We start from the raw sequence: 27,537 nt of genomic DNA, 5'->3' as shown, positions 1-27,537 counted from the left end.
AGAGAGGGGGAAAGAGAGAGGAGGGAGGGAAGGAAGGAAGGGAAGGAAGGAAGGAAGGAAGGAAGGAAGGAAGGAAGGAAAAAGAAGGAAGGAAGGAAGGTAGGTAGGTCACTGTGTGAGAAAGGAAGGAAGGGAAGGAAGGAGAAGGGAAGGGAAGGAAGGGAAAGAAGAAAGGCCACGAACTTTGGAAGGCCAACATGGGCAGATCACCTGAGGTCAGGAGTTCGAGACCAGTCTGGCCAAAATAGTGAAACACCATCTCTACTAAAAATACAAAAAATTAGCTAGGCCTGGTGGTGCACGCCTGTAATCCGAGCTACTTGGGAGGCTGAGGCAAAAGAATGGTTTGAACCTGGGAGGCAGATGTTGCAATGAGCCGAGATCGTGCCACTGCACTCCAGCCTGGGTGACAAAGCAAGACTCAGTCTCAAAAAATAAATAAAACCGTAAATTCAATGGAGGTAAAACAAATTAGAGCAAAAAAGCTACTGTGTTTTCACTAATAGGATATTATTGTCACTTTTTGGAGATGAATTCAGTTAAGTGGTTGGTGAGGAAAACGAGATATAGGAGGCCATATTTGAAGATGTCAAAAAATCATCAGGGTTCAAGGACACAAACAAGGAAGAGTTGAGTTTTCATAGATGGAAGTAGCCAGTGGAGAGGAAAAGAGATGGGAGATGTAAGAAAGAAAAGAGAGAATGAATGGAACCAGGCCCTAGAAGAATCAGAACAGAATCAAAACATGAATAGCCAGGGTATCATTTTTCATGATTCATTACTTGTGTCAAATTTTCAGTAGAGATAATTGCTATGAAGAAAATAAAATAATGCTGTAGAGTTGCTTACTATATAGGATGTCAGAGAAAGCTTCTATGAGGAGGTAACATTTGACCTGAGATCTAAATAGTGTGGAAGAATCAACCATGAAAAATTTAGAGTAAGGTTTTTGCAGGCAGAAGAACAAATTTAGAGGCCTTAGGAAAATTAAGACTGGGTGCGGTGCGGTGGCTCATGCCTATAATCCAAGCACTTTAGGAGGCTGAGGAGGGTGGGTCACTTGAGGTCAGCAGTTCGGGACTAGCCTGGCCAACATGGTGAAATCCTGTCTCTACAAAAAAAATATATGTGTGTGTGTGTGTGTGTGTGTGTGTGTGTGTAGATATATATATATGTGTGTGTGTGTATAGATATATATGTGTGTGTGTGTGTGTATGTGTGTGTGTTATATATATATATATATATATATATATATATATACACACAAAAATTAGCCAGGCATGGTGGCACATGCCTGTAATCCCAGCTACTCAGAAGGCTGAGGCAGGAAAACTGCATGAATCCAGGAGGTGGAGATTGCAGTGAGCCGAGATCGTGCCACTGCACTCCGCCCAGGCAACAGAGTAAGACTCCGTCTCAAAAAAAAGAAAAAAAAGAAAGAGAAAATTAAGATGAGGAGGTTTGAAGAACAGAAAGAAGCCAGTGCAGCTGGAACATAGTGAACAAAGAAGGGAAGTGTTTCAGATTGGATCAGAGAGGAAAGGAAATGTGAGATCAGGTAGAGCTTTATAGGCAATGGTAAAGGGCTTGGAGTTTATCCTAATAAAGTGAGAAACCATTGATTTAGAGGAATGATACGAACTGATAAACATTTTAAAGTTAGCACTGTGACTGCTATGTAGACAACTTAGGGGGGACCAGCACAGAGTTAGAGAAGTGGAAGAGGGAAAGTGTTTTGTTTATCCAGATAAGAGATGATAATGACTTGAACTAGGATGAGCAGATGAGGTGGTAATTTGGTCAGATTGATTCAAGATGTATTTTTGAAGCAGGATATATAGAGGGCAAGCCATGGATTTGAGAAGACAGGGGAATCAAGGATACGACTAGTTAGTGGAAGACTGATTGGTTAAGATAGGAAAAATTTTTTCAAAGCATTATATTTAATTAATATTTTTCTTTTGAAACTGGCGAATTGGAAATGCAAATAGAGTTGTTGAAAAGGTAATTAAATATGAGTCAGGGCTAGAAATACGTATTTGGAAGTCATCATGCACTTTATTTTTATTTTTATTTTTTTAGATGGAGTCTTCGCTGTGTCACCCAGGCTGTAGTGCAGTGGTGTGATACCTGCTCACTGCAACCTTTGCCTCCTGGGTTCAAGCGATTCTCCCACCTCAGCCTCCCGAGCATCTGGGATTATGGGCACACACCACCATGCCCGGCTAATTTTTGTATTTTTAGTAGAGATGGAGTTTCGCCATTTTGGCCAGGCTAGTCTCGAACTCCTGACCTCAGGTGATCCGTCCGCCTCAGCCTCCCAAAGTGTGGGATTACAGGCCTGAGCCACCGCACCCTGCCATCATCATGTGCATTTTTTTAAATCATGGAATTGGAAGAGATTACATAGGGAAGATGTATATATAGAGAGAAAAGAGAGCCTTGGCCCAAGAAAGGTACCAGCATTTATGGATTAGACAGTGGAGTGGCAGCCTACAAAGGAGACAAAGACAGAAAAAAATGGTGAGATAGGAGGACAACTCAAAGCAGTGTGGAGCCCCAAAGAATGAGTTCATTTAAGTTGGAGTCCAGAAATGCTCCTAAGAGCAAACAGCAAAATGAAGAAGCATCTATTCAAGAAAGTCTAGGAAAATTTGGTCAGAAAAACTGGAGCCTGTGGTATTTGAGTCAAGATTGTTCCCGTCTTACCCACCTCAGCTTAGTGAAGTGGAGATTGTTCTCTAGACTGCAGTAGCCAAGAACACAGGGCTCCCTCTCTCCTAGCTCCCAGCTGGAAGGCTGTCTTCCTGGGAAGAGCAGGGCCTCAACATTTCTCATAATGACCTCAGCAGAAAGCTGCTGAGGCTAACTTTCAGGCAAGTGAGGTCAGGAGTAGGGAGCTCCCATATTGTGCCCAATTCCCACGCAATGAATGGGTCCTTGAGCATGGCAGGCTCAAAGTACTGGGGGTCCTAATTACCTTTGCCTGGGCTTTTGAAATAGTGATTCTTTACCAGGAAATATAAACTGAAAGGACCTCGTGCAATTGCCTTCCACCAAGTGCTCACTTCCTAGAGTGAGGTTGTTCCCAGACCAAACTGAGGGTTGGGCTGCTATTTCTCGCTGCCCAATAACGAGATGCAGATGAACTGGAGAGGAGGAGAGTTTTTTATTTCTGTAACCAGTTGCAGGGATAAGGCCCAGAAAATACCACCACACCAAGTCAAAATTACAAAGTTTTCCAGAGCTTATATGCCTTCTACATGTAAGTGTATGTCTACATGTAAGTGTGCATTTATCTAAAGACATAAGTGATTAACTTCTTTTCATCTATAACTAAGTTCTGAGTCTTGAAGACCTTCCTCTGGAGCCTCAGTAAATTATTTAATCTAAATGGGCCCCAAGTGCTGGGGTGATTACTCTTATCTTTTCTCCTACTAAATCATGGAGGTTTGGGGAGTTCTTTAGACTACCTATAAACTTGTTTGTGGAGGCCTGGAGAGTTTCTTCAGATCCTGAATAAAACTTTTAAAATCCTAAACGGGTCCTGTTAAGAATTCCTTCGTTACCTTGTCATGCTTTAAGGCCCAGGAAAGGCCTAAGCAAAACTCTTGGTAGGCTTTTGTTATATCTCAACCTTTATATAAGGACACTGGCTCTTTCAGCTTTTAATATTTAGCTTAACCACTCAGTCAGTGCTGAAAGTTGTTATGGAGGCCTACATCAGTGAGACCTGGCCTTCTACAAGGTGTCAGTCAGAAAGAAGCTTGCCATTTTCTCCACCCTCAGGTCGAGAGCCCTGGCATAAAGATTTTTACTTGGGTAGAGGCAAGCAATAAATCAGGTCCTGGGTCAGACATGGTGGTTGGTCAGCAATTTGGGAGACCAAGGCAGGCAGAAGGCTTGAGCCCAGTAGTTTGAGACCAGCCTGAGCAAAACAGACCCCGTCTCTAGAAAAAATAAAAAAGTTAACTGGGCATGGTAGTCCACACCTGTAGTCCCAGCTACTTGGGAGGCTGAGGTGGGAGGATCACTTGGGCCTGGGAAGTCCAGGCAGCAGTGAGCAGGGATCATACCACTATACTCCAGCTTAGGTGACAGAGCAACACCCTTTCTAAAAGAAGGACATAGAAAAAGAAAGGCAAAGAAAGGAGAGGAGAGGAGGAAAGGGGAAAGGAAAAGGAAAAAAGAAAGAGAAAAACAGCCCCTTTTCTCTTCCCCAATTAAGTGACTTCATTTGCAACTGAACCTGGAGAAGTTTAAACCTAAGGGTATTCTGAAAAACCCCTGGCAGTGTGGTGAAAGGCAGTGGGAGGAGAATTGTAGTTCTAGTGAAGATAGCTGAACGTAAGCTAGCTCCAAGGAGAGATCCCGAGAATAAGACAGCTGGGAGGAGCCCCTCCTGGAATCAGAACAAATATCAAACATGACCTCAGAAAGTGTTCTATTAAAGGAGCTACAATTAGCTCCTTTGTAGATGCCTTTGTAGAGGAGTTTGTGCCTCAAGGCATTGTTGAAAATGTAGAGCAGTCAGTTAATGGAGTTTAGTATCTGGATATGGTCAGAAAAAAATAAGGAAGATAATCCTGCCATTAGCACTGCCATCTCAAGGTGACTATTAGCATACCCAAAGCTGTGTCTAGCTGAGGAACATCAGAGATTGAAGACTGTGGGAGAGAGATAGACTTCATTAAAATAATCCAGCCAATCACTAAACAGATAAAAAGCAAACAACAATAACAAGCCTTAGAGCTGGGTGTACCAGTACCCAGAGTTGCAACATTGTATCTAAAATGCCCAGTTTTGGCTGGTTGTGGTGGCTCACGCCTTCCTTTAGTTCTGTGAATAGCTTTGACCTGGCAGAGAAAAGAATTCACCAACTTGAAGCTAGGGTGATAGAGATTACACAAGTCAAAAAACAGAAAGAAAAGAATGAAGAAAATAGAGCCTCAAAGAAATGTGGGATACCATTAAGAATACCAACATCTATGTTATAGGAATACCACAAGGAGAGGGGAGACGTAATGGAGAAAAAAACTTGAAGAAATAGTGAATGAAACCTTCCCAATTTATTGAAATACAATAGCCTATCCATCCAGAAAGCTCAAAAAACTCCAAGTAAGATTAATGCAAAAAGACCCGCAAACAGATACATCCTAGTAAAAATGTCAAAAGTCAAGGACAAAACCCTGAAAGCAGCAAGGGAAAAACTATATAATCGGCTGGGTGCGGTGGTTCACACCTGTAATCATAGCACTTTAGGAGGCCAAGGAGGATAGCTTGAGGCCAGGAGTTCAAGGCTAGCCTGGGCAACATTCAGGTGAGACCCTGTCTTTACCCACTCCCCATGCCTGCTTCCCAAATACAACTACACTTCACTTACAAGGGAGTCCCAATAACATTAACAGCTGACTTCTCAGGAGAAACAAAGGATGCCAAAAGGTAGTGGGCTCAGATTGCTCAGAGGAAAAAAAATGAGCCAAGAATCCCATGTCCAGTAAAGCTGCCCTTTCAAAAAGAAGGCAAAATACTTTCCTTGATTTAAAAAAGAGAATTTGTTGCTAGCATTCCAGCTTACAAGAAATACTAAAGAAAGTTCTTCAGGCTGAAAGCGAGTGACCCCAGATAATTCAAATCCCCACAAAGTAAAGGTAATTATGAAATTATAAAAGACAATATAAACACACATTTTCTTCTTCTCTTAACTGACCTAAAAAGCAATTATATAAAATAATATGTATCGACTGTATAAAACAAAAAGTGTCTGAGACAGGTCTCTATTAATTTAGAGGTTTATTTTGCACAGGTTAAGGATGTGCCTGGGAAGAAGAGACTCTAGTCACTGAAGGATCTGAGACCTGGATTTTTTCCAAAGAGGGTTTTGAGGACTTCAAGATTTAAAGGGGAAAGAGTGGGCAGGAAGGGAAGGGGAAAAGAAAAAAAGTGGGGAGGGTAGGTAGTGAGATAAGTGGTCACATTCTTGTGAGGCTTTGATTAGCACTCACTGAATCCACATGTTACATGTGAAAGAAGAGGGTACAGGAACAGTCGGTTATGCATTTGTCTCATGTTCAGCAAATCTGCATTTGTCTCATAGTGGGCAGTAGAATTATTTCTAATATTGTCATTGTGCCTATATGTGAAGATAAGCTGTTAATTTACAGGATCAGGGTAAGGGAGGCCACCTGGAGAGGGATGTGGCCTTCCATCTTGCAGCTGTTTGGGAACAAAGGAAAGGCAGTTTTTTTGGATAACTCAATTTCCAAGCTTAACTTTTATCTTTGGATAGCAAGTTTGGCACGAGAGGTAGGAACAAAGCTGAAATTTGCTAGGAAATGATGACAGATAGTAAAATAATAATTATAACAATTCATTGTTGGGTTTATTAACATAAACATATAATATGTATAACAACACCACAAAGATAAAATACTTAGGAATAACTTTAACAAAAAGAGTGCAAATTTATACTCATAAAACTGTAAAATATTGTTCAAAGAAATATCTAAATAAGTAGAAAATCATCTCATCTTCATGAATTGCAAGACTTGACCTTGTTAAGATGGTAATGCCCCCTAAATTGATATATGTCGATTTAGTACAGTAGCTATCACTATCAGAATCTCAGCTGAGTTCTTTGTAGAAAGTAACAAGTGATTCTAAAATTCATAAGGAATTTCAAGGGACCCAGAATAGTTAAAACAATATTGAAGAAGAAGAAGAAGAATGTAGGAGGGCTCACAAGTCACTACAAAGCAATTTTAATCCCGATGGTATAGTACTGCCTGGCACAAGGATAGACATAAAACTGAGAGTACAGAAAGAAACCCATAAATCTATGGTGAGTTGTCTTCAAAAACTGTAAAGACCATTCTTTCAATTGAGAAAGAATTATCTTTTAGACAAATGGTGCTGGGACAGCTGATAGTGACATGCAAAAGAATGAAGTGGTGCCCTTCACATCATATACAAAAATTAACTCAAAATGGATCAAAGATTTAAATATTAGATTAAAAGTATAAAACAAGGCTGGGCACAGCGTCTCGTGCCTGTAATTCCCAGCACTTTGGGAAGCTGAGGTGAGAAAATCACTTGAGTCCAGGAGTGTGAGTCCAGCCTGGACAAGATAGAGAAACCCCATCTCAATAAATCAATCAATATAAAAATTAAAAATATAAATTTTTTAATATATTTATATATATATATATATATATCTGTTACAAAACATAGGGGCAAATCTTTATGCATTAGGATTTGGTAAATAATTCTTAGACATGACACCAAAATCACAATCAACAAAAGACAAAATTATATTTAAATGATATTTTGGACTTTCTGAAAATTAGAAACTTTGCTGCTTCAAAGGATTACCATTAGGAATGGGTGAAAATATTTCTGACTCATAGATCTGGCAATTGACTTGTTTCAGAATATATAAAGAACTCTTTCAATTCAACCATAAAAAGACAAATTACCCGATTAAAAAGTGGACAAGGGATCTGAGCAGACATCTCCAGAAAACATAGATGACCAATAAGCACATGAAATAGATGGTCAGGAAAATACAAATCAGAACCACAATGAGCTACTATATCACGCCCCCTAGGATGTCTATAAACAAAAAGACAGTAGCAAGTGTTGGCAAGGATGTTGAGAAATTACTATCCTCATATATTGCTGGTGGAAATCTAAAGTGGTACAGGGCCTTGGAAAAGGGTTTGGCAATTCTTCAAACTTTTTTTTTTTTTCTTGAAACTGGGTCTCGTTCTGTAGCCCAGGCTAGAGTGCAGTGGTGCAATCACAGCTCACCGCAGCCTCTAACTCTCAGGCTCAAGCAGTCCTCCACCTCAGCCTTTGAGTAGCTGGGATTACAGGCGTGTACCACCATGCCTGGCTAATTATTTTATTTTTTGTAGTGGCGAGGTTTTGCTTTGTTGCACAGGCTGGTCTTGAACTCCTGGGCTCAAGGGATCCTCCTGCCTCAGCCTCCCAAAGTGTTGGGATTACAGGCATGAGCCGCTATGTGCGGCCTCTTCAAACTATTAAACATAGTTACCATATGACCCAGCAGTTTCACTCCAGATGTATACCCAAGGGAAATAAAAACATATGTTCACATAGACATTTGTATGCAAATGTTTGTAGCAGCATTATTCCTGATAGCCAAAAGATGGAAACAACCAAATATCTGTCAACAGACAAATGGGTAAACAAAATGTGCTATATTCATACAATGAAATATTACAATTAAAATATATACAATATTAGCCATAAAAATAAATGAAGTACTGTACATGCTGCAACATGGATGAACCTTGAAAACATTATGCTAAGTGAAAGAAGACAGTAAAACACACACATACACAGATACACACAGTGTATTATCCCATTCACATGCAAATCCAGAATAGTAAAATCTATAGAAACACAAAGTAGATTAGTGATCGATTGGGACTGGGGATGGAGTGAGGAAGGTGGAGTGTTATAGTTAAAGATACAAGATTTCTTTTTGAGGTGATAAAATGTTCTAAAATTGACTATAGTGATGATTGCACAGATCTCTGAATATACAAAATTCATCAAATTGTGTAATTTCAGTGATTGAATTCAAGTGGTGGTATGCTATGTAAATTATATATATGAAAGTTGTCAGATTCGACATGGAGTCACTTGTGTCAAAGCCTGGCAGAATAGAGCTGGGGGAGGGTCATGAAGGGAGAGCTGTCACACATGATTTGCCTGATAACAAGAACTATCACAAGAAATTTTTCTCAACTGCAGCTTACTACACAAGTCACACAGGGACAGCTAGCCAGTTATACAAGAACATTTGCCTGACACACTATCCCACAAGCCCAATCCAAACTGCAAGGGCCTAACCATAACACTAAAATTGCAAGTCCTACCTTGCAATTTACTGACACTCACCAATCGGAACTCACCAGCTCTTATATAAGAAGCTACCAGTGCCAATAAACTGTCTTTGAAAACAACTTGCATAACCTCCTTTTCCCCCAATAAACTCCAGCCTTTCTTTTGTTTTCCAAACATACCAGAGGCCACCCTGTTCTGTCTGTAGGTCCAAGATAGCAGTCCTGCTTCTTGTGTGTTATTCCCCAATAAAACCTTTTTACTTAGAGAGATGTCTTTATATATTTTTTATGCTGACATATCTTTTTCCTTTATTTTTTTAACTGACGTAATTATACATATTTATGGTGTACAGAGTGATGCTGTGATACATGTAATGTGTAGCGATCAGATCTGTGTAAGAAGAGAATGGGATAAGAAGAGATAGATTAAATTATTCTGGGAATTTTTTATTTAAGAAAAAAAGGAGTGAGGTTACCTCTTTCATTGAAATAATAAGAAAGTCACAGAGAATAGATGAAGTTGTAAGAGGGGAAAAAAGAGAAGTGCCAAGTTGAGAAAGGTCATGGCCAGTGGTTTTGCTCTTAGGGTAAAACCAAGACAAAAGTCATCTATAAAGATTGAAGAGTTGCACAAGTAGAATTTTAAGTTATTACTTTGACCTTCAGTCTCTTGATTTTAAAGAGGTTTGTATAAATGTCCAGTAGAAATCATTGTTTCTCTTGAAGTACTTGGCCAGCTTAGCAGCAGATACAGAGAACATCTCAATAACATTTTCTTAGAACTTTGAAAGAAAGGTGAATTGGAAAAATCAGGGTGCTAATGAGAGCACCTTGAAATGATGGCTATGGGAAAAGGATGACATAGACATGGTGGGCTGATGGAGGCTGGAGGCTGGAAGCAGGAAGGGGTCATGTAACAATAAGGCCAAAGAACAAGTTCTTTAGAGTAAAATATACCACCCTTATAGATATGCAAAGCCCAACATGACGTCCATCTGTTTTCTCTGATATTATCTTGTACTACCCTCCTGTTACTTGATTTGTACCTCTGGCCAACACAGCCAGGTATGGTCTCTCCTCAGGGCCTTTGTACTTGCTGTTCTTTCCTCATAGAAAGGAATTTCCCTGTAAATCTACACAATTAGCTCCCTCTTTTCCTTCAGGGCCCCTCAGTAAGCCTTCCTTTGCCTCATCCTATCTAAAGTTGGATGAAAAAGGAAAAAAGATTAAACATTATTCTCTATCTTCCTTGCTTTATTTTTCTCTTAGCACTTACCATTATCATATTCCATATTTAACTTATTTTAAATTTTTATTTTTGTGTGTATCTCTCCTGTTACTGTGTAAGCTTTAAGAAGACAGGGAATTTTTTTTTTTTCTTGACAGAGTCTTGCTGTGTCGCCCAGGCTGGAGTGCAGTGGCATGATCTTGGCTCACTGCACCCTTTCCTCCTGGGTTCAAGCAATTCTCCTGTCTCAATCTCCTGAGTAGCCAGGATTATAGGCATGTGCCACCATGCCACCAGGTCCAGCCGGGAATTTTTTTTTTAAGCAAGTTCTCTACTATATTTCTGCACCTAGGAAATACTTGGCAAATATTGTAGTGACTTAATATTTTTGGAAGGAAAAATAGAGATAGAAGGTGGGGCATGTAGAAAGTTTCCTTTAAGCTTGAAGATCTTAGAGGTGGAGCAGTTCAAAGTGATGACTCAAATTTGGAAGCCCCCTAGTAAAGTCAAAAAAGGTTATTATAAATGTAGACTTTTAATATAGGACATATTTTAGAAAAGATGTTTGACATTGTAGTTACCAAGGATCTTTAACGGTAGATTTGGAGAACGGGAAAGTGTTAGTTCTTATAATTCAGTGCCAAAATTTCTGCAGAAGTGGGAAGAGGCTTCTGAGGTCAGTAGATGACATGAGTAAAAATAGTGACATTTAAATAGATGGCTTGGACTTCAACAGAGAATTGCTTCAGACACATTTAGACACTAAGTTCTTTCATGCTCCCATCATGATCTTGGTATCTTCATCTAATACAGAAATTATTATAATTAGCATTTTACCTGCCAATTTCTTCACAAGACTGTAAAGCACTCTTAATCTCTATCTTCCCAGCACTTTACAAAGTGCCTGGTGCATAGTATTCTCAGTAAATATGTGTTGAGTGAAATACTTACTGAATGAGAAAACATTAAGAGATAACTATGGAATTATGATGTTGGAGCCAAGAGCATTCTGATCTCTAGGTCGTATCAGTGGACCAGAAGGGTGAGAAAAAGAGAAAGCCAAGTTTCATATACATGAAGGAGCAGGTCAGATGTTTTAAAGGTTAACTTTTTAGATGAAGGAAAATTTGTTGTTTATAAAAGAAAGAAGACAGTGCAAAAGCTGGTAGAAGGATTGTAAACTGGAATGATGTGAAAAGACACTGAATTAATTATAGGAGTAAGGAAACATGAAAATAATGGTTATAGACATTTGATAGTAATTGTCAAAAGCAAAGTGTAAGATCAAATAGTTTGACTGCTAAATGAAAATCAGCATGAATTATTAAAGATACAGGAAGTGCAAGCAGGAAAAAAATGTTTCTCAGGTTAAGTTTGATATTGTGAAGAATATTATAAAACAAAGTAGCGTAGAACTCCACTTGGGAGTATTTATGTGATTTTAGGACTTTCATAAATACTTTTTATTTTGTCTCACTCTTGCTAGTAACACAAAAATGGAAAACGTAAAAACCTAAGTCTGTACACTTCCCTCTCAGACAGTGAGCTTTATTGGGGCGGCAGCTATGGATAGATAGGGCCAAGCTAATGGAGCATGTCTCTACAGGCTGGTTTCTCTTCTGTATGCTTTGATAACTCTGTAGGCAGGATTTGCAAGTAAAGGCATAGCCCCCATTAGCATTAATAGGATTTTACTGTTATTCTTTTAGTTTAAGGAAATAGATAATACAGTAAGTATTGGTGCATATTATTGTGCATTTATAGTGGGGACTTACATAGAAATTAAAATGTTAATATAGGCCGGGCACAGTTGCTCACACCTATAATCCCAGCACTTTGGGAGGCCAAAACGGGTGGATCACTGGAGTCAGGAGTTGGAGACCATCTTGGCCAACATGGCAAAACCCCATCTCTACTAAAAATACAAAAAATTAGCCGGGCATGGTGGCGGGCAGCTGTAATCCCAGCTACTTGGGAGGCTGAGGCAGGAGAATCGCTTGAACCCAGGAGGTAGAGGTTGCAGTGAGCCAAGATTGCGCCACTGCACTCCAGCCGGGGCAACAGAGTGAGACTGCGTCTCAAGAAAAAAAAAAAAGGTTACTATGGTACTGAATGTTTGATTATGAAATATATTAGTAAATATGTACATTGTAAAATAAATTTTCTTTTAATATAGAGTTACATTTTTATGGGAGGTGCATTTTTAAAAAAGGTATTTACAGCCTGATACAATAGCATTTAGCTCTGTGCAATTTACGTTAGTTTTTAAAAAATTTTGTTTCCACAGTCCAGAAAAGGCTTTGAAAGACTCACTACAACCCTATGAGGCTGCTTATCTATCAAAATCCTTATCTCGACTCTTCGATCCTATCAACTTGGTTTTTCCCCCAGGTGGTCGTAATCCTCCTTCCTCTGATGAACTTGATGGTATTATTAAAACTATAGCAAGGTATGTATTTTTTATATAGTGGCATGCCATAAGATGACTGCCATATTTGTTAGTGTTATATGATAGCAGTACCTTTTTAATTTATTTTCAAATTATTCAAGTAATTGGGCCCACAATTAAATTAAGAATTTTACAGTAAATGAGTGCACACATAGTAAGTACTTGAGATTCCAATTAATAAAATAATTTAAATACCTTAAATATAGTCTAAAAACAGCCTGTTATAATTATTCTGTATCTTGCCAAGGATGCAAAGTAAACCTAGCTCTTTATATCATAGTAAATTTCTTACATTACACAAGAAGTCAAATATAATAAATAATTTTATAAATTGAGAAACTAAAACATACAGGTTAATTTTTTTGTATCTTAAACTCCAGAAAATGCTTCATGGCAGAAATAGGAATATAACTTTGATTAGCTTGTGTTTGCTATTTTAAGCTTTTTAAGTGAATGTAACAGCTTTTAAGACTAAAAAGGGAAAGTATCCTAGCAGAGGTGCCACCTGAATGCCTGCAGACGATGTAATTATATACTGTTGGCTTTAGACACGTATTTAAAAGTTATCCAGACTAATTTGCTGTTGAAATTATCTCAGTTTCTGTCATGACTAACAAGTTGTGGTAATAGTAGATCTGTACATTTGAGATGGACGTTTTAAGGAATAAAAAATAGTATGAGACTGAGGTCTAAATTCTTTTAAAGATTTGAAGATGGTGATTCTGAGGCGTAGAAGAGTAAGCCTAAAAAGCCACAGGTGGCCAGGCATGGTGGCTCACACCTGTAATCCCAGCACTTTGGGAGGCAGAGGTGGGTGGATCACCTGAGATCAGGAGTTCGAGACCATCCTGGTGAAACCTCATCTCTACTAAAAATATAAAAATTAGCTGCGCCTGGTGGCACACGCTTGTAACCCCAGCTACTCAGGAGGCTGAAGCATCAGAATCGCTTGAATCCAGGAGGCGAAGGCTGCAGTGAGCCAAGATCACGCCACTGCCCTCCAGCCTGGCTGACAGAGCGAGACCCTGTCTCAAAAAATAAAAATAAAAAACCACATGTATAATAATATACATAAGCATATCTTTTGCTGCAAATGTACCTACAAATTGTCTAGATTGCCCAGCATCTTGGTCCTAAATCTCTCCACAATTGCCTTGACTTTCCTTCTGACTGTAGGTCTTAGTAACTTGATCTCTTTGACCTGTTTATGTAAATGTTAAAGAGGAATCTCTCCCATTCCTCTATGCAACTTGACAATGCTATAATCAAATATAATCTACAGCTGGAAGAATCATGCTTATGCTAGTGTTTAATAAAATTTAAAAGTGAACATTAACAAAATTATGTCTCAATACTATATGAAAGTGCATTTTTGTTACACGTAGTATGCACTAGTATTGTTTCAAACTCTTTCAACTTCTTTAAAAAGAGAATCTGGTAATATTTACTCTACTGCGTCAGGGACAATAATTACTTTTCTTGCTTTCCATCTGTACATGGGTTTCTATATTATTTTTAATTTCTAGTGTTCTTTCCATGGTCTTTGTAAAATACCTTTTTTTTTTTGGCAGTCAGATCAAATGCCCCAATTAATCCAATGTTAAAGCTGACGGATGACAAAAAAATAGTTTAAGAATCCGAATTTTAAAAATTTGTAATTATAGTTCTGTTATGCTTTTATATTATTTAAAAAGCTACTCTATTGAAACTAGCATGAACTGGCATAATTTCTACAGAAGCTGAGTATCTTTATATATCATGTGTAATTTATATTTTTAGCCTATGTCCCTTCAAGGTCATCATTTCCATTCAAGAGCTGTCATTTCCTTGCAGATGTCTGTGATATGCAGTGCCTCTAATTGCACTTTATCAGTATTAGCAAGAGTGCTACTTTAAAAATCTGTACACAATTTACTCCTTTAATCACAGACTGAACCCACATATGACATGCTTTTATTAATGAGAAACTGGTCATTAAGGAAGCTATCTCCAGGCACTTTTTCCGAGTGCTGAATTTAGGGGGTAAAATGAAACAATGCAACCAGTTCTTGGAAGCAGTGAAATCTATAAAAAGAATAACCACATTGATTATTGGGTTTGAGTTTTTAATCTCACTCTTTACTTTGTTGATGAACAATGTTGCTAATATTTAAAAACTGTTTTTATTTTCTCCAGTGAACTAAATGTTGCTGCTGTTGATACAAACCTCACATTAGCTGTGTCAAAAAACGTGGCAAAGACCATCCAGTTATACAGTGTAAAATCAGAGCAGCTTGTAAGTGGTTTCCTTTATCTGTAAACTTTAATCATTTTATTTAAAATTACTAACTATATAATACTTGACTAATCATAAATATTGAATTGACTATTCACTTACTTTCATTTTTACTGTAGTGAAAGTTTGTAACTTCCTGATGAATTTAAACCAGAAAAAAAATTTCTGTTAAAAAAATGGCCCTCCTACACATTGTCAGTACACTTTCAGAAGACAGGCAAGTTTTACAAGGTTTCTTTTTTAACACATGTGCCAATTAATGGGCTAATTATATATTTTTAAGTATTTAAATATTTTAAATAATTTACATAAATTATAATTATATATGATCAATCAAATTTTCCCTTTTGTGTGACCACTAACTCCACGTATCATTCATGCATGGTCACCTAGTGTGAAATTGACTTGAAGTGTTAGAAAACTGTTGGAGGAAGTAAAGTACATAAAATTTTAGTAGAAAAATGTTTATTTATTTTTTAAAGATTCCAACCCTAGAACCTGGGAGTTTAACCCTAAAATTATTCTATTTGAAATAGCTATATGCATGCATTTAAAATAAGTACATAACTGAATCATAATCTTAATTCTATACATCAATGTTTTAAAGTTAAGTACACATATTTCACTAGTATGTATGTATGCTAATTGAAATCCAAACAAAATGAGACTTCAATATATTTTTTTACCATTATTGATATACTAATTTTAGACAGTGTGTCAAAATCTGATTGTCTCCACTATCTTTAGAATGTTAGCTAACTACATTTTTAGTTTATCCTCTCTAACCATTCCCAATTGAAATATCATAATAAACAAAATAATCTACTTTTACCCATATCCAAGTTGTTTCAGTTTGTTCTGTGATAATTTTTAGGGTAAGTTGGTGACATACTGAAGGATTTACATAAAATGATCCTTGGAGGTAATAGTCATATTACGAGGCTTCCTTCTTTTAGTTCCCATGGATGGCCAGATTTTGTTTGCAAATATGGTACTATTTTCAGTCAATTGATCTTGTAGTCTTGACAAAATCATCTTAGAAGCATCTTTTTAAGAACTTTATTGAAAACTAACCATACAGAGATATGGAAGCTGTTTGTGGGAAATTACTATGAATTTAGATTACTAATTTTTCTCTCAATCTTTGTTTAAATCTTTATTATAATGTTCACTGCTTCAAAAACATGGTTATTGCCATAAATAAAATTCAGTATTATATCTAGTAGAGTATAGTGTAATTACTGACAATGCCAAGATCTGAAGATAACACCATAAGAAAGATCCAGCATGTATATAGAAAATACCTTGCATTGAGAGTAGGGAGGGACAGTGGTAATGGTAATATGTACTTCAGTTAACATAGTAATGGCAGAAGGCTTAGACGAAATCAAAATATCTGCAAACATTTGACTGAGTTGATACTGTTGATCAAATTGTCGGTGGCTGTAAATTACTTAAGCCTATCTAACGTACTTGCAGTGTTGAAGGCTAACAGAAAATCATTGACATGTTTTGGTTTTTAATTGGATTATTTCTTTTTTTATTAAAAATAGTTTTATTTTTCAACTTTCATTTTGAAGTGTATAAGGGAAGCTTAAGCATTAAATAAGATTATGAAAAGCATCATATGCGTAATTTTTTTAAATATATTATTGACTAATGTCTTAAGTAACAACTTGCTGTTAGGGTTCGTTTCTTGGCATTTAATAACTCTTCTACCCCTCTGTGTGTTAAAATTATACCTGTTTTGTTCTTTAATCTTTACAAATATTCCTATTCTTTTAGAATAATTTGACTGAAAACATTTAGAGGAAAATAGCCAAATTTTAAGTCTTTAGTGGAAGAAAGACTTGAAACAGATTTTTGAATTGAATAACTACTCTGCCTATAAATGGAAATGTTGACTTGAGATTTGGTATGAAAACTATATCAATGAGTGGGAGATTGTATTCAAAGATGAAAAATTTAAGCTTCCAGTCCACAAGATTAAGAAATGACAGAATCTGTTGTTTCCTGACTTTTTAATGATTGCCATTCTGACTGGCATGAGATGGTATCTCATTGTGGTTTTGATTTGCATTTCTCTAATGACCAGTGATGATGAGCTTTTTTTCACATGTTTGTTGGCTGCATACATGTCTTCTTTTGAGAAGTGTCTGTTCAGATCCTTTACCTGCTTTTTGTTGGGGTTGTTTGTTTTTCTCTTATAAATTTGTTTAAGTTCTTTGTAGGTTCTGGGTATTATCCCTTTGTCAGATGGATAGATTGCAAAACTTTTCTCCCATTCTGTAGGTTGCCTGTGCACTCTGATGATAGTTTCTTTTGCTATGCAGAAGCTCTTTAGTTTAATTAGATCCCATTTGTCAATTTTGGCTTTTGTTGCCATTGCTTTTGGTGTTTTAGTCATGAAGTCTTTGCCCATGCCTATGTCCTGAATGGTATTGCCTAGGTTTTCTTCTAGGGCTTTTATGGTTTTAGGTCTTACGTTTAAGTCTTTAATCCATCTTGAGTTAATTTTTGTATAAGGGGTAAGGAAGGGGTCTAGTTTCAGTTTTCTGCATATGGCTAGCCAGTTTTCCCAACATCATTTATTAAATAGGGAATCCTTTCCCTATTGCTTGTTTTTGTCAGGTTTGTGAAAGATCAGATGGTTGTAGATGTGTGACGTTATTTCTGCAGCCATAAAAAAAGATGAGTTCATGTCCTTTGCAGGGACATGGATGAAGCTGGAAACCATCATTCTCAGCAAACTAATACAGGAACAGAAAACCAAACACTGCATATTCTCACTCATAAGTGAGAGTTGACCAATGAGAACACGTGGACACAGAGAGGGGAACATCACACACCGGGGCCTGTTGGTGGGTGGGAGGCTAGGGGAGGGATAGCGTTAGGAGAAATACCTAATGTAGATGATGGGTTGAGGGGTGCAGCAAACCACCATGGCACGTGTATACCTATGTAACAAATCTGCACGTTCTGCACATGTATCCCAGAACTTAAAGTATAATAAAAAAAGAACAGAACAGAAACGAAGGAAAGAAGGAAGGAAGGGAGGGAGGGAGGGAGGGAGGGAAGAAAGGAAGGGAAATCAGATCATTAATAGAATGTTCAAGCAGTGAGATAAAGGAAAGCTAGAATTTTAAAGATAAGCATGTTTTCAGAAAGAGTGACTTGCAAATACAACCTGAAATGTACATCGAGCAGCTTTTCAGAATCTGAAATGTATTTCCCTAAAGATTAGTTATAGAAGTTTCTTGGCTACTGAAACGTTTTAGTATACTTAATTATAGCTTTAATTCATATCAAGAGAAAGGCTTATAAAAGGATTTTTCAAGCTGATTTTTAATATTCTGGGATATAGTAGATTATAACATTAAATTATATGTAAGTGCATTATATACTTACAATAATACATCTGAAATTATTTTTATGATTACATATTTTTTTCCCTAAGGCTTTTCTGTTACTAATCACCAAAGGTATGTGTTATACAAACCTAAATCTCTGTAAGGATAAATCCTTCAGTCCTTCTGAATCCAAAGCTGTACCAGAGAATTTATTTTTAAGAGTGAGGTTGGGCCACAAAAGTAACTACCATCATTAACCTTTACAGTGAATCAGAAATTGTACCAAGCCATTTATGTATATTATTTCATTTATTTCACAGCAGTCCTATGAAATGAAAGTATTACTGTCCACCACTACAAAATGTAGAAATTGAAGCTGAGAACATTTAATAGCATGAGTAATATAGACTACTAAAATTAGAATGCCTGGGAGCAGGTGTTGGCACTAGCATTCAAATCCAGACCAGACTGTAAAACAAGCTTGTCCAACTCGCCTTATTTTTCACTGTTGTTGTTCTCTTGTGTTTTTTAGGCTTTTAGCAGCCTGAAGCCATGGTTTTTAGTTTCTATCTCTAGTGCTAAGCAGAAACGTATAATGAGTAAGGGGCTTTACTGGCCTAACCAGAAACAGAAACTAAGAACCCATGACTGTATTCTCTCCCATGTTCACCTCTGCACCAACCTTTAATACTTTATTTCTGATCTGTAGCTTGTATATAAACATAACATCTTTTTTATTTAAGAAAAGTTACATTGTGTTATACGTATTGTTTTGTGAATTGCTCAGTCATTTTACAATATATCAAGATCTTTATTTACTGTGTTAATACATGCATAATGTATTTTATTTATGTGTAGAATAGTTTATGTTACTTCTGTGCTCTTAGTGTATAGTTAAATGATTTCATAGTTTAATTTTGAAATAATAGGGATTTAGCATTGAGGCTTCACATCTGAGTTCTAAGCAATAGGATTTAGTTCCTCCAATATGTATTTAACTTAGTATGGGTCATGTGAATATCAGCTTTCTAGATGCTCTTTTGTAAAAATGAGATCAAGGTTTTTTAGATTTTCATTTAAAAATTCTTATTTGTCTTGACAGCAATCGTGAAGTTATAATTAATTTACTAAGAATTTTATGTTTCAAATACACACATACCTATAGGTGTAATATCATAATATTTTATGATTAAACTGAACAAATTATTTAATGGTGATATATTGGGGATTTGTATAGTCTGAAATGTGACCTTTAGAAGAAAAGGTCACTAGACTGTACAGTGGGAAGTTTGGGGTTTTTTGTTTGTTTTTGAGATGGTCTCACTCTGTTGCCCAGCCTGAAGTACAGTGGGATGATCATCGCTCCTTGCAACCTCTGCCTCCCAGGCTCAAGGTATCCTCCCACTTCAGCCTCTGGGCATGCCAGTATGCCTAACTAATTTTCTTATTTTTTGTAGCGATGGTGGGGGGAGGTCTTGCCACATTGCTCAGGCTGGTCTCGAACTCCTGGGCTCAAACGATCCATAGCCTTGGCCTTCTGAAGTACTGGGATTACAGGTGTGAGCCACTGTGCCTAGCCACAATGGAAAGTTTGAATTAGTGTTTTTCTTATCCTCTGTGTGTTAAAAGGAAACTAAAATATTAGTACATAAGGGAACTGTTGTGGCACCTTTAAAATTTATAGGCTTGTAAACTTTTTTGATATCAACTTTGGAGGCAAATATATTAATAAGGATCCCTTTTAAAAACTGAAGAGTATTTTCCAACAGTAACCATTATTTGATGGTTTCAGGGAATGGCATCTAGAATCTTAGTGTAAATGGCAAATGTTATGAACTGTGAGAAAGGAGATTGGCATTTAATTAAGTTGCAGACCATTTGAAACAATAATAGGAATGACATTTAAGGGGAGGTGTCAACTTCAATGCAGATCAGTAGCTATGTATGAGGTCAATAGTTCTAGACACTAAGGTTTTATTTTAAGGCTTTGTAAATATACACTTTATTCCTTATATAATTTCGTAAGTTGGAGACTTGACGTTCCTATGATGGAAAAAAACTTACATGTGTGATATTTAAATGGTATAGAGACATATGAGCTCAAATATGAGTTCAATTTTTTTTCTTTTTTTTTTTTTTTTTAAGTTTTAAAAGTATTGGCCAGGTATGGTGGCTCATGCCTATAATCCCAGCACTTTGGGAGGCTGAGGTGGGCGGATCACTTGAGGTCAGAAGTTCAAGACCAGCCTGACCAAAAATGATGAAACCTCATCTCTACTAAAAGTACAAAAATTAGTCAGATGTGGTGGCGCGCCAGGAGAATCGCATGAAACCAGGAGGCAGAGGTTGCAGTGAGCTTAGCTTGCACCACTGCACTCAAGCCTGGGTGACAGACTGAGACTCCATCTGAAAATAAATAAATAAAAGTATTATTTAATGGAGATTTTAATGCCATCTACATGGATTATCACCCCATATATTATTATATGGTAATAGCTTATGTTGTTAATATACAAAAAATAAAAGATCAAAGGAAATATGAAATCACTTGGAAGAGTTTTTATATTATGTGCAAACAGATGAAACAAATCAGTAGTGCCTTTTTGACCAAATGCACTTTCTCTGTGATACAAACACACCAATCCCTTTAGGTTACCTAGCTAGCCTCTTGATACTTTTTTTTTTTTTTTTTAAAGAGATGGGGGTCTCACTGTGTTGGCCAGGTTGGTCTTAAACTCTTGGCCTCAAGCAACCTCCCACCTCGGCCTCCCCGAGTGAGCCACTGCGCCTGTCTCTCTTGATCCTTTAGATAGCCTGGCACTCTTTGTTACCTCTCTTCTTACGTTGGACTATTTTAGGATTACTTCATCCTTTCTTCAAGATAGCTTTCTGGCCTGACACACTGGCTATACCTATAATCCTAGCACTTTCAGAGTTCGAGATAGAAGGATTGCTTGAGCCCAGTAGTCCAAGACTAGCTGGGACAACATAGTGAGACACTGTGTCTACAAAAACAGAAGAAAAAAAGATAGCTTTCTGACTTGCTTTTCAGACCTGTAAGAGCTTGGTTTTCTGGAGGCTGTGGCAAGTCAATACTAGACGAACTGTCAGGACTAAGGGTCAGTAGATAAAATTGAAAACAGAGAGCAATGACAATATTTTCAAGAGAAGGTAAAAAATTTGAAATTGTTAGTTAAAGCAGGTCGAAGTCTGTATTAGTTACCTGTTGTCATAAGAATGCCATGTAACCGACAACCGCTGTTGGCATGGGTGACACACAGCATTTATTGCTCATGCTTCTCGGGTCATATGGGGTGCTAGCTAGGTGGCTTTACTGAGGTTGGCTGGGTTTACTGACAAGACTGGCTGGCTGCTGTTCCAGGCTGGCCTTAACCATATTAAACTCTGCTCTATTATACGTATCTCTAGTCCTGCAGCAGCCTATCCTGGGCCTGATCTCATGGTGAAGACAGGGCACAGGAGAGAAAATATTCCCATAAGTCTCACTCACCAAAACAACCCCTCCACAGTGCAAAATTAAATAGCAAAGAATGTAGATACAAAGGGGGTGAAGAATTGGGACGAATTGTGTCATCTATCATAAAGCCAAATTGAGAGCATGCAACAATGAAAAAAGAGAGCTCGTGAACTTGTTTAATTTTAATTTTTAATATTTAGAGACAGGGTATCGCTATGTTGCCAGACTGTTGTGCAGGGAGTATTCACAGGTGCGACCAACGTTCTCTAAAGCCCCAAACTCCTAGGCTCAAGCAATCCTCCTGCCTCAGCCTCTCAAGCAGCTGGAACTACAGGCAACTCCACCACACCTGGCTGAGCTTTTATTTTTATTCCCAAGGATGTACACTCCCTACTTGAATCCTAATGGTGTGTTTTTGTTAAATTTTATGTCATTTGACACCACCTTCACTGCCAAGGAAGAGAGAAATTCATTGCTATGGTAATTTACTTAATGATTTCAGTTAATGTTAATATTACTATAAAAATCATAAGCCTTTTTCCTATATGGCTTTTAAATTATATATGTTGACCTCTTGTCACATTTTCTAATCTTTATTGCCCTAAACCTCTTCTCATTACCACAGGCATATAATATTCAAACATTTTCCCTTTTCTATTTTTTTATCTTTCTCATTTAAAAATTTTTTTTCTTCATTCCAGAATATGAAGTTTTTTAGTCTCTGAGTAAATGGAATCCTCCACACCCCCCCTAGAAAATATCAGTATTAGAAGTTTGAAAAGAAATTGAGCAATTGAATCTTGAATTCAGTTGAGCAATTGAATAACTTTTTACTTGCCATGTTATCAGTTCAATACCGTCAAGAAGATTTTTGAAATTTGTTGTTTAGTTTTTCCAGATGTTTTCATTGAGAGGATTGGTCAATTACATAGTCAATTTTTTACTGGGATTGGAAGTCCTAACACTGTAGAGCTTTTATATCTGTTGAAGCATATTAGTGATCAAGTAGAGCTTTTAATCTTACCCTTTTCCAAGGTATGGACTATAATTTAATTCCTTCATGTGTGCTTAAAAATTAACACTATTTGAAATTATATTTCTGGGAGATAAAATTGTTAACACTTAGTCAAGGTTAGGCTGTGGTTTACTCAGAGCACCCTCCTTCCTAGCGTACACCCACATACAAATACATATCACATTAAAGATATAGCTGTAGTCATAATAAGATCTAAAGAAAACCTGCATTTACTGCCCAGGGCCACTATAGGTATCAACCTAGTGTGACAAAGAGCAAGGTTGCCTTGCAAATGGAACTAAGGCCAAAACATGCTCAGGAACTACATCTGCAGTATCCCAGTGTGACACCAGCTACCGGCATTAGATAGGGTTCTGAACTGGAGACCTGTAGTAATGGTATGAAGGGAGGCATGATTAATGGGGCAACTGTAACTACCCCTCCCCCAACACACGTATTAGGCACAAACCCAGAATGAGGGAGAAGACTTCCTTTTAAAAATCAGGATGCAAACTAAAACTCTGCATTTGAGTATAAGCAAGCTTGTTTGAATCTTAGAAGCTATGGATTGTCTTTGATTATCCTTTGCTATATCAGACATGTAGCACACTTTTAAGCAGCTTTTACTCAACTCACTAGTATTAAGTTGTGCTAGTTTAGAGTACTTTCTGAGACATATCTAAAAGCAAAATTGGTGACATGGAAAGATTCTCACTGTAACAGGAATTAAGAAAAATCCTCTTTATCTCTTAGAAAATCTTAGCATATTCAATATCTTAGGGCAGGAATTGATAATCTAGCAATGGGAATGGGTTTAGGGTATCTGGATCCTAGGAAGTTATAAAACTTATAAAACATAATTCCATTTGCAAGTTTTATGAAAACAAAAATATTTCTCAAAATATTTTTGAAATTGTGAACCCCATATATCTGAGACAGGTCTCAGTTAATTTAGAAAGTTTATTTTGCCAAGGTTGAGGACTTGCAGAGACACAACCTCAGGAGGTCCTGATGACACCTGCCCAAGGTGGTCAGAGCACAGTTTGATTTTATACATTTTAGGGAGTCATGAGACATCAATCAACATATGTAAGATGAACATTGGTTCCATCCGGAAAGGTGGGACAACTCAAAGCGGAGAGGGGGCTTCCAGATCACAGGTAGATAAGCAATAAGTCGTTGCATTCTTCTGAGTTTCTGAATAGCCTCTCCAAAGGAGACAATCAGATATACATTTATCTCAGTGAGCAGAGGGGTGACTCTGAATAGAATGGAAGGCAGGTTTGTCATAAGCAGTTCCCGGCTTGACTCTTCCCTTTAGCTTAGTGATTTGGGGGCCCCAACATTTATTTTCCTTTCACAGAATTTTTCTGGGAGAATGCTCTAACAGATTTTAAAGAGGCCTGTGATTCTTCCTCCCCAAATAACTGATAGATACCTGGAAAATCCCCCAGGTATTTGGAAGTTAAACAGCAAACATTTAAATGAGCTACAGGCCAAAGAGGGATATTTTTAAAAAATATTTCAAACTAAATAAAAATGAAAATAGAACAAATGTATTGGCATTTGTAGGATGCAGCTAACTCAGCAAAATTCAAATCATTAAATACTTTTATTGGGGAGGAAAAAAGATCTCAATCAAGGATCTAATCTTTTACCTTAAGAAACTAAAAAGAGGGAAAAAAAAGGGCAAATTAAACCCATAACACATAGTAAGAAGGAAATAATAAAGATGAGAGCAGAAAACATCAAATTAAAAACAAAAAACCAATAGAGAACATGATTAAAGCCAAAAGCATATTCTAGAATTATGATTCTTAGTAAAATCATTGTATACAAGGGATCGCTGAAAACCAACTATTTCTATCTACCAGCTACAAACAGAAAATAGAATTTACTTTATAAAAGGCTATTTACAGTGGCAGCAGAAAATACCGAATTCCAGAATTTGATATTTTCAAGTTCTAGGAATAATTTGACAAAATATGGGCACGATTTTACACTGAAAACTATAAGTTATATTGAGAGAAATTGAAGAAGAATTTTTTAAATGATGGTATATATACTATGCATGTATTAGATGACTCAGTATTGTAAGGGGGTTGATTCTTCTGAAAGTGATCTATAGATTTGATGTAATTCCAATAAAAATTCTAACTTTAAAAAAATTTGATCAATTGATTGTTAAATTTTTATGGAAATGCAGAAGTGTCAAGAATAACCAAGACACTTGTTTCAGGAGATGGAGTCTTGCTCTGTTGCCCCAGGCGAGATGCAATGTCGTGGTCCTTGCTCACTGCAGCCTGGAACTCCTGGGCTCAAGGGATCCTTCTGCCTCAGCCTCCCTAGTAGCTGAGATTTCAGGCATGAGTTACCACACCTGGCAATCAAGACAGTTTTTTTTAAGAAGAGGAACAATGCAGAGCGATTTGCTCTACTAGATAAGAAGACCCATAAAGTTATAGTAAAGGCCAGGTGTGGTGTCTCACGCCTATAAATCCCAGCAAACTTCGGGAGGCTGAGGAGGGAGAATCACTTGAGATCAAGAGTTAGAGAACAGCCTGGGTAATTGAGTGAGATCCCATCTCTACAAAAAAAAAAAAAGTTCTAGTTAAGATAATGAAGTATAAAGTATTAGCACAAGTATAGAAAAATGGAAGATTGAAAGAGAAACAGTCCCACACGTATACAGTCACAGTATATTAAAATTCACAGTGAACAATTAATTTTACCAAACAGCCACTTTTCTCCAGTTTAAACATCAACTGCCTAAAATAACATTACCAAAACTAAATGTAGTATATATTTTGGAAGTTTGGAGAAAATGAAGGAGTAAAGGGGTGTGTGTGTGTGTGTGTGTGTGTGTGTGTGTGTGTAACATCTTTCTTTTCTTGGGTCTAGATTTTTTATGTTCACTTTTGGTAATTCAAAACATATGTGAGGCTGGGTGACATGGCTCACGCCTGTAATCCCAGCACTGTGAGAGGCCAAGGCAGGTGGATCGCTTGAGCCATGGAGTTCAAGACCAGCTTGGGCAACATGCGAAACCCCATCTCTACTGAAATACCAAAATTAGCAGGATGTGGTGGCACATATCTGATGTCCCAGATACTTGGGAAGCTGAGGCAGGAAGGATCACTCGAGCCCAGAAGGTGGAGGCTGTAGCAAACCAAGATCGTGGCCACTGCACTCCAGCCAGAGTAATAGAAGGAGATCCTGTCTCAAAAAAAAAAAAAAAAAAAAAGCACATGTGAGTACTATCTTTGCTAAGAACCGGAGAGAGAACTTTTTGAAAAATTTTATGCCTATCAGTTCTGTTTCAATTTTTACCATATGCAAGATTTTACAAGAAGGAATAATTTGATTAGTATTCAGAGGGACTGATCACAATGAATGGGACTGAAGAGGCAAGTCCAAGTGCCTAAAAAGGCAATAGCAGCCTGGCAATTACTGAAGCATTGTGTGTTCTGGACTTTGGTTATACCGCCATAAAGTGATACCTTCAACTCCAGATCCTCTTGCTTATCAGCCTGGACTCTTGAATACTGACAGACTTAAAACTGATTAAGTGCTCTTGCTTTTCCAGAATTCCTTGTGACCCAGTCTGACATCCTTGAAACTATGTAACCTTAATCCTAGATCCTGCCAGCTCTAGCAGGCTATAGTAAGGGCTTTGGCCTTCACTCAGAATGAGAGGGAAGCTATTTAATGGTTGAATGCAGAAGGAGGAAATCTAATGCAAAAAGGAAGGATTAGAATGCAGGAAGTAATAGTAAGTAGCAAGCACAAAACATTGATAAACATGTAGGTAAATCTAATCTTTAATTGCATAAAATAAGAAATAATAGTGACTAATATGGAACATAGAAGTAAGATGGAACTAAAATACAAGTCCACATTAAGGTATAAAATGAGGAAAGAGTGATGGATTTTAAAGCGTTTTAAAATGCATGTCATTGTTCAGAAGGATTGTAAAGCCATAGATAAATTCACTTAAGTTGAATATATTTTTTTTTTTTTTTTTTGAGACAGAGTCTTGCTTTGTCACCCAGGCTGGAGTGCAGTGGCACAATCTCGGCTCACTGCAAGCTCCACCTCCCGGGTTCACGCCATTGTCCTGCCTCAGCCTCCCGAGTAGCTGGGACTACAGGCATCCGCCACCACACCCGGCTAATTTTTTGTATTTTTAGTAGAGACGGGGTATCACCAAGTTAGCCAGGATGGTCTCAATCTCGTGACCTCGTGATCCCCCTGCCTCGGCCTCCCAAAGTGCTGGGATTACAGGCATGAGCCACCGTGCCTGGCCTAAATTGAATATAATATTAACAATTTAATTATGACTACTGAAAGAATAGAAATAGAATATATAACTTAGAATTAAGTTAATGGAAAAGGGTAAAAAAGGAAACTATCAGTTGAGTAAAAGGCTGAAAAATATACAGAAACAAAAGAAGCAAAAATTGAATCATGACAAATAAGAGAAAGTTTATAATAAGGTAGTAAAATAATTCCAACATGTACATCACTGATCACAATAAATATAAATATACTAAACTGGCCACTGCCACTTTTCAATTTGCATAGAATCAATGGCTGAATTCACCTTTGTGTGACATACCTAAAATACAAGGACAGATAAGGGATGAAAGTAAAGGAATGGAGAAAAAATATTTCAGGCAAATACTAATCAGAAGAATGCTGACATAACGATATTAACATTAGACAGAATAGACTTTAAGTCAAAACGCATAATTAGGGATTGTGAAGGTCACATATTGAGAAAAGGAACAATTTACTAGGAAGGCAAAGAATTATGATACACCTTACAAGACAGCCTCAGACTAATAAAGCACAAGTGGATAGAATTAT

At 37.3% G+C, this 27,537-nt stretch overlaps 1 protein-coding gene across 1 annotated transcript in view; it reads left to right on the top strand.

Annotated features, from left to right (window-relative positions):
* The window catches only part of COG5 (component of oligomeric golgi complex 5), a 379,224-nt gene that overhangs the window by 270,089 nt on the left and 81,598 nt on the right, over positions 1-27,537 (top strand). The window contains exons 13-14 of the mRNA XM_032761356.2: positions 12,389-12,550; positions 14,726-14,825. Of these exons, the coding sequence (XP_032617247.1) occupies positions 12,389-12,550; positions 14,726-14,825 (262 nt within the window). The remainder of the gene's footprint in view (positions 1-12,388; positions 12,551-14,725; positions 14,826-27,537) is intronic.

The sequence above is a fragment of the Hylobates moloch genome, unplaced genomic scaffold, assembly GCF_009828535.3.
Source record: "Hylobates moloch isolate HMO894 unplaced genomic scaffold, HMol_V3 SCAFFOLD_1, whole genome shotgun sequence".
Lineage (NCBI taxonomy): Eukaryota > Metazoa > Chordata > Mammalia > Primates > Hylobatidae > Hylobates > Hylobates moloch.
The sequence above is the reverse complement of the archived record's forward strand: the minus strand, read 5'-3'. Positions and strand labels throughout refer to the sequence as shown.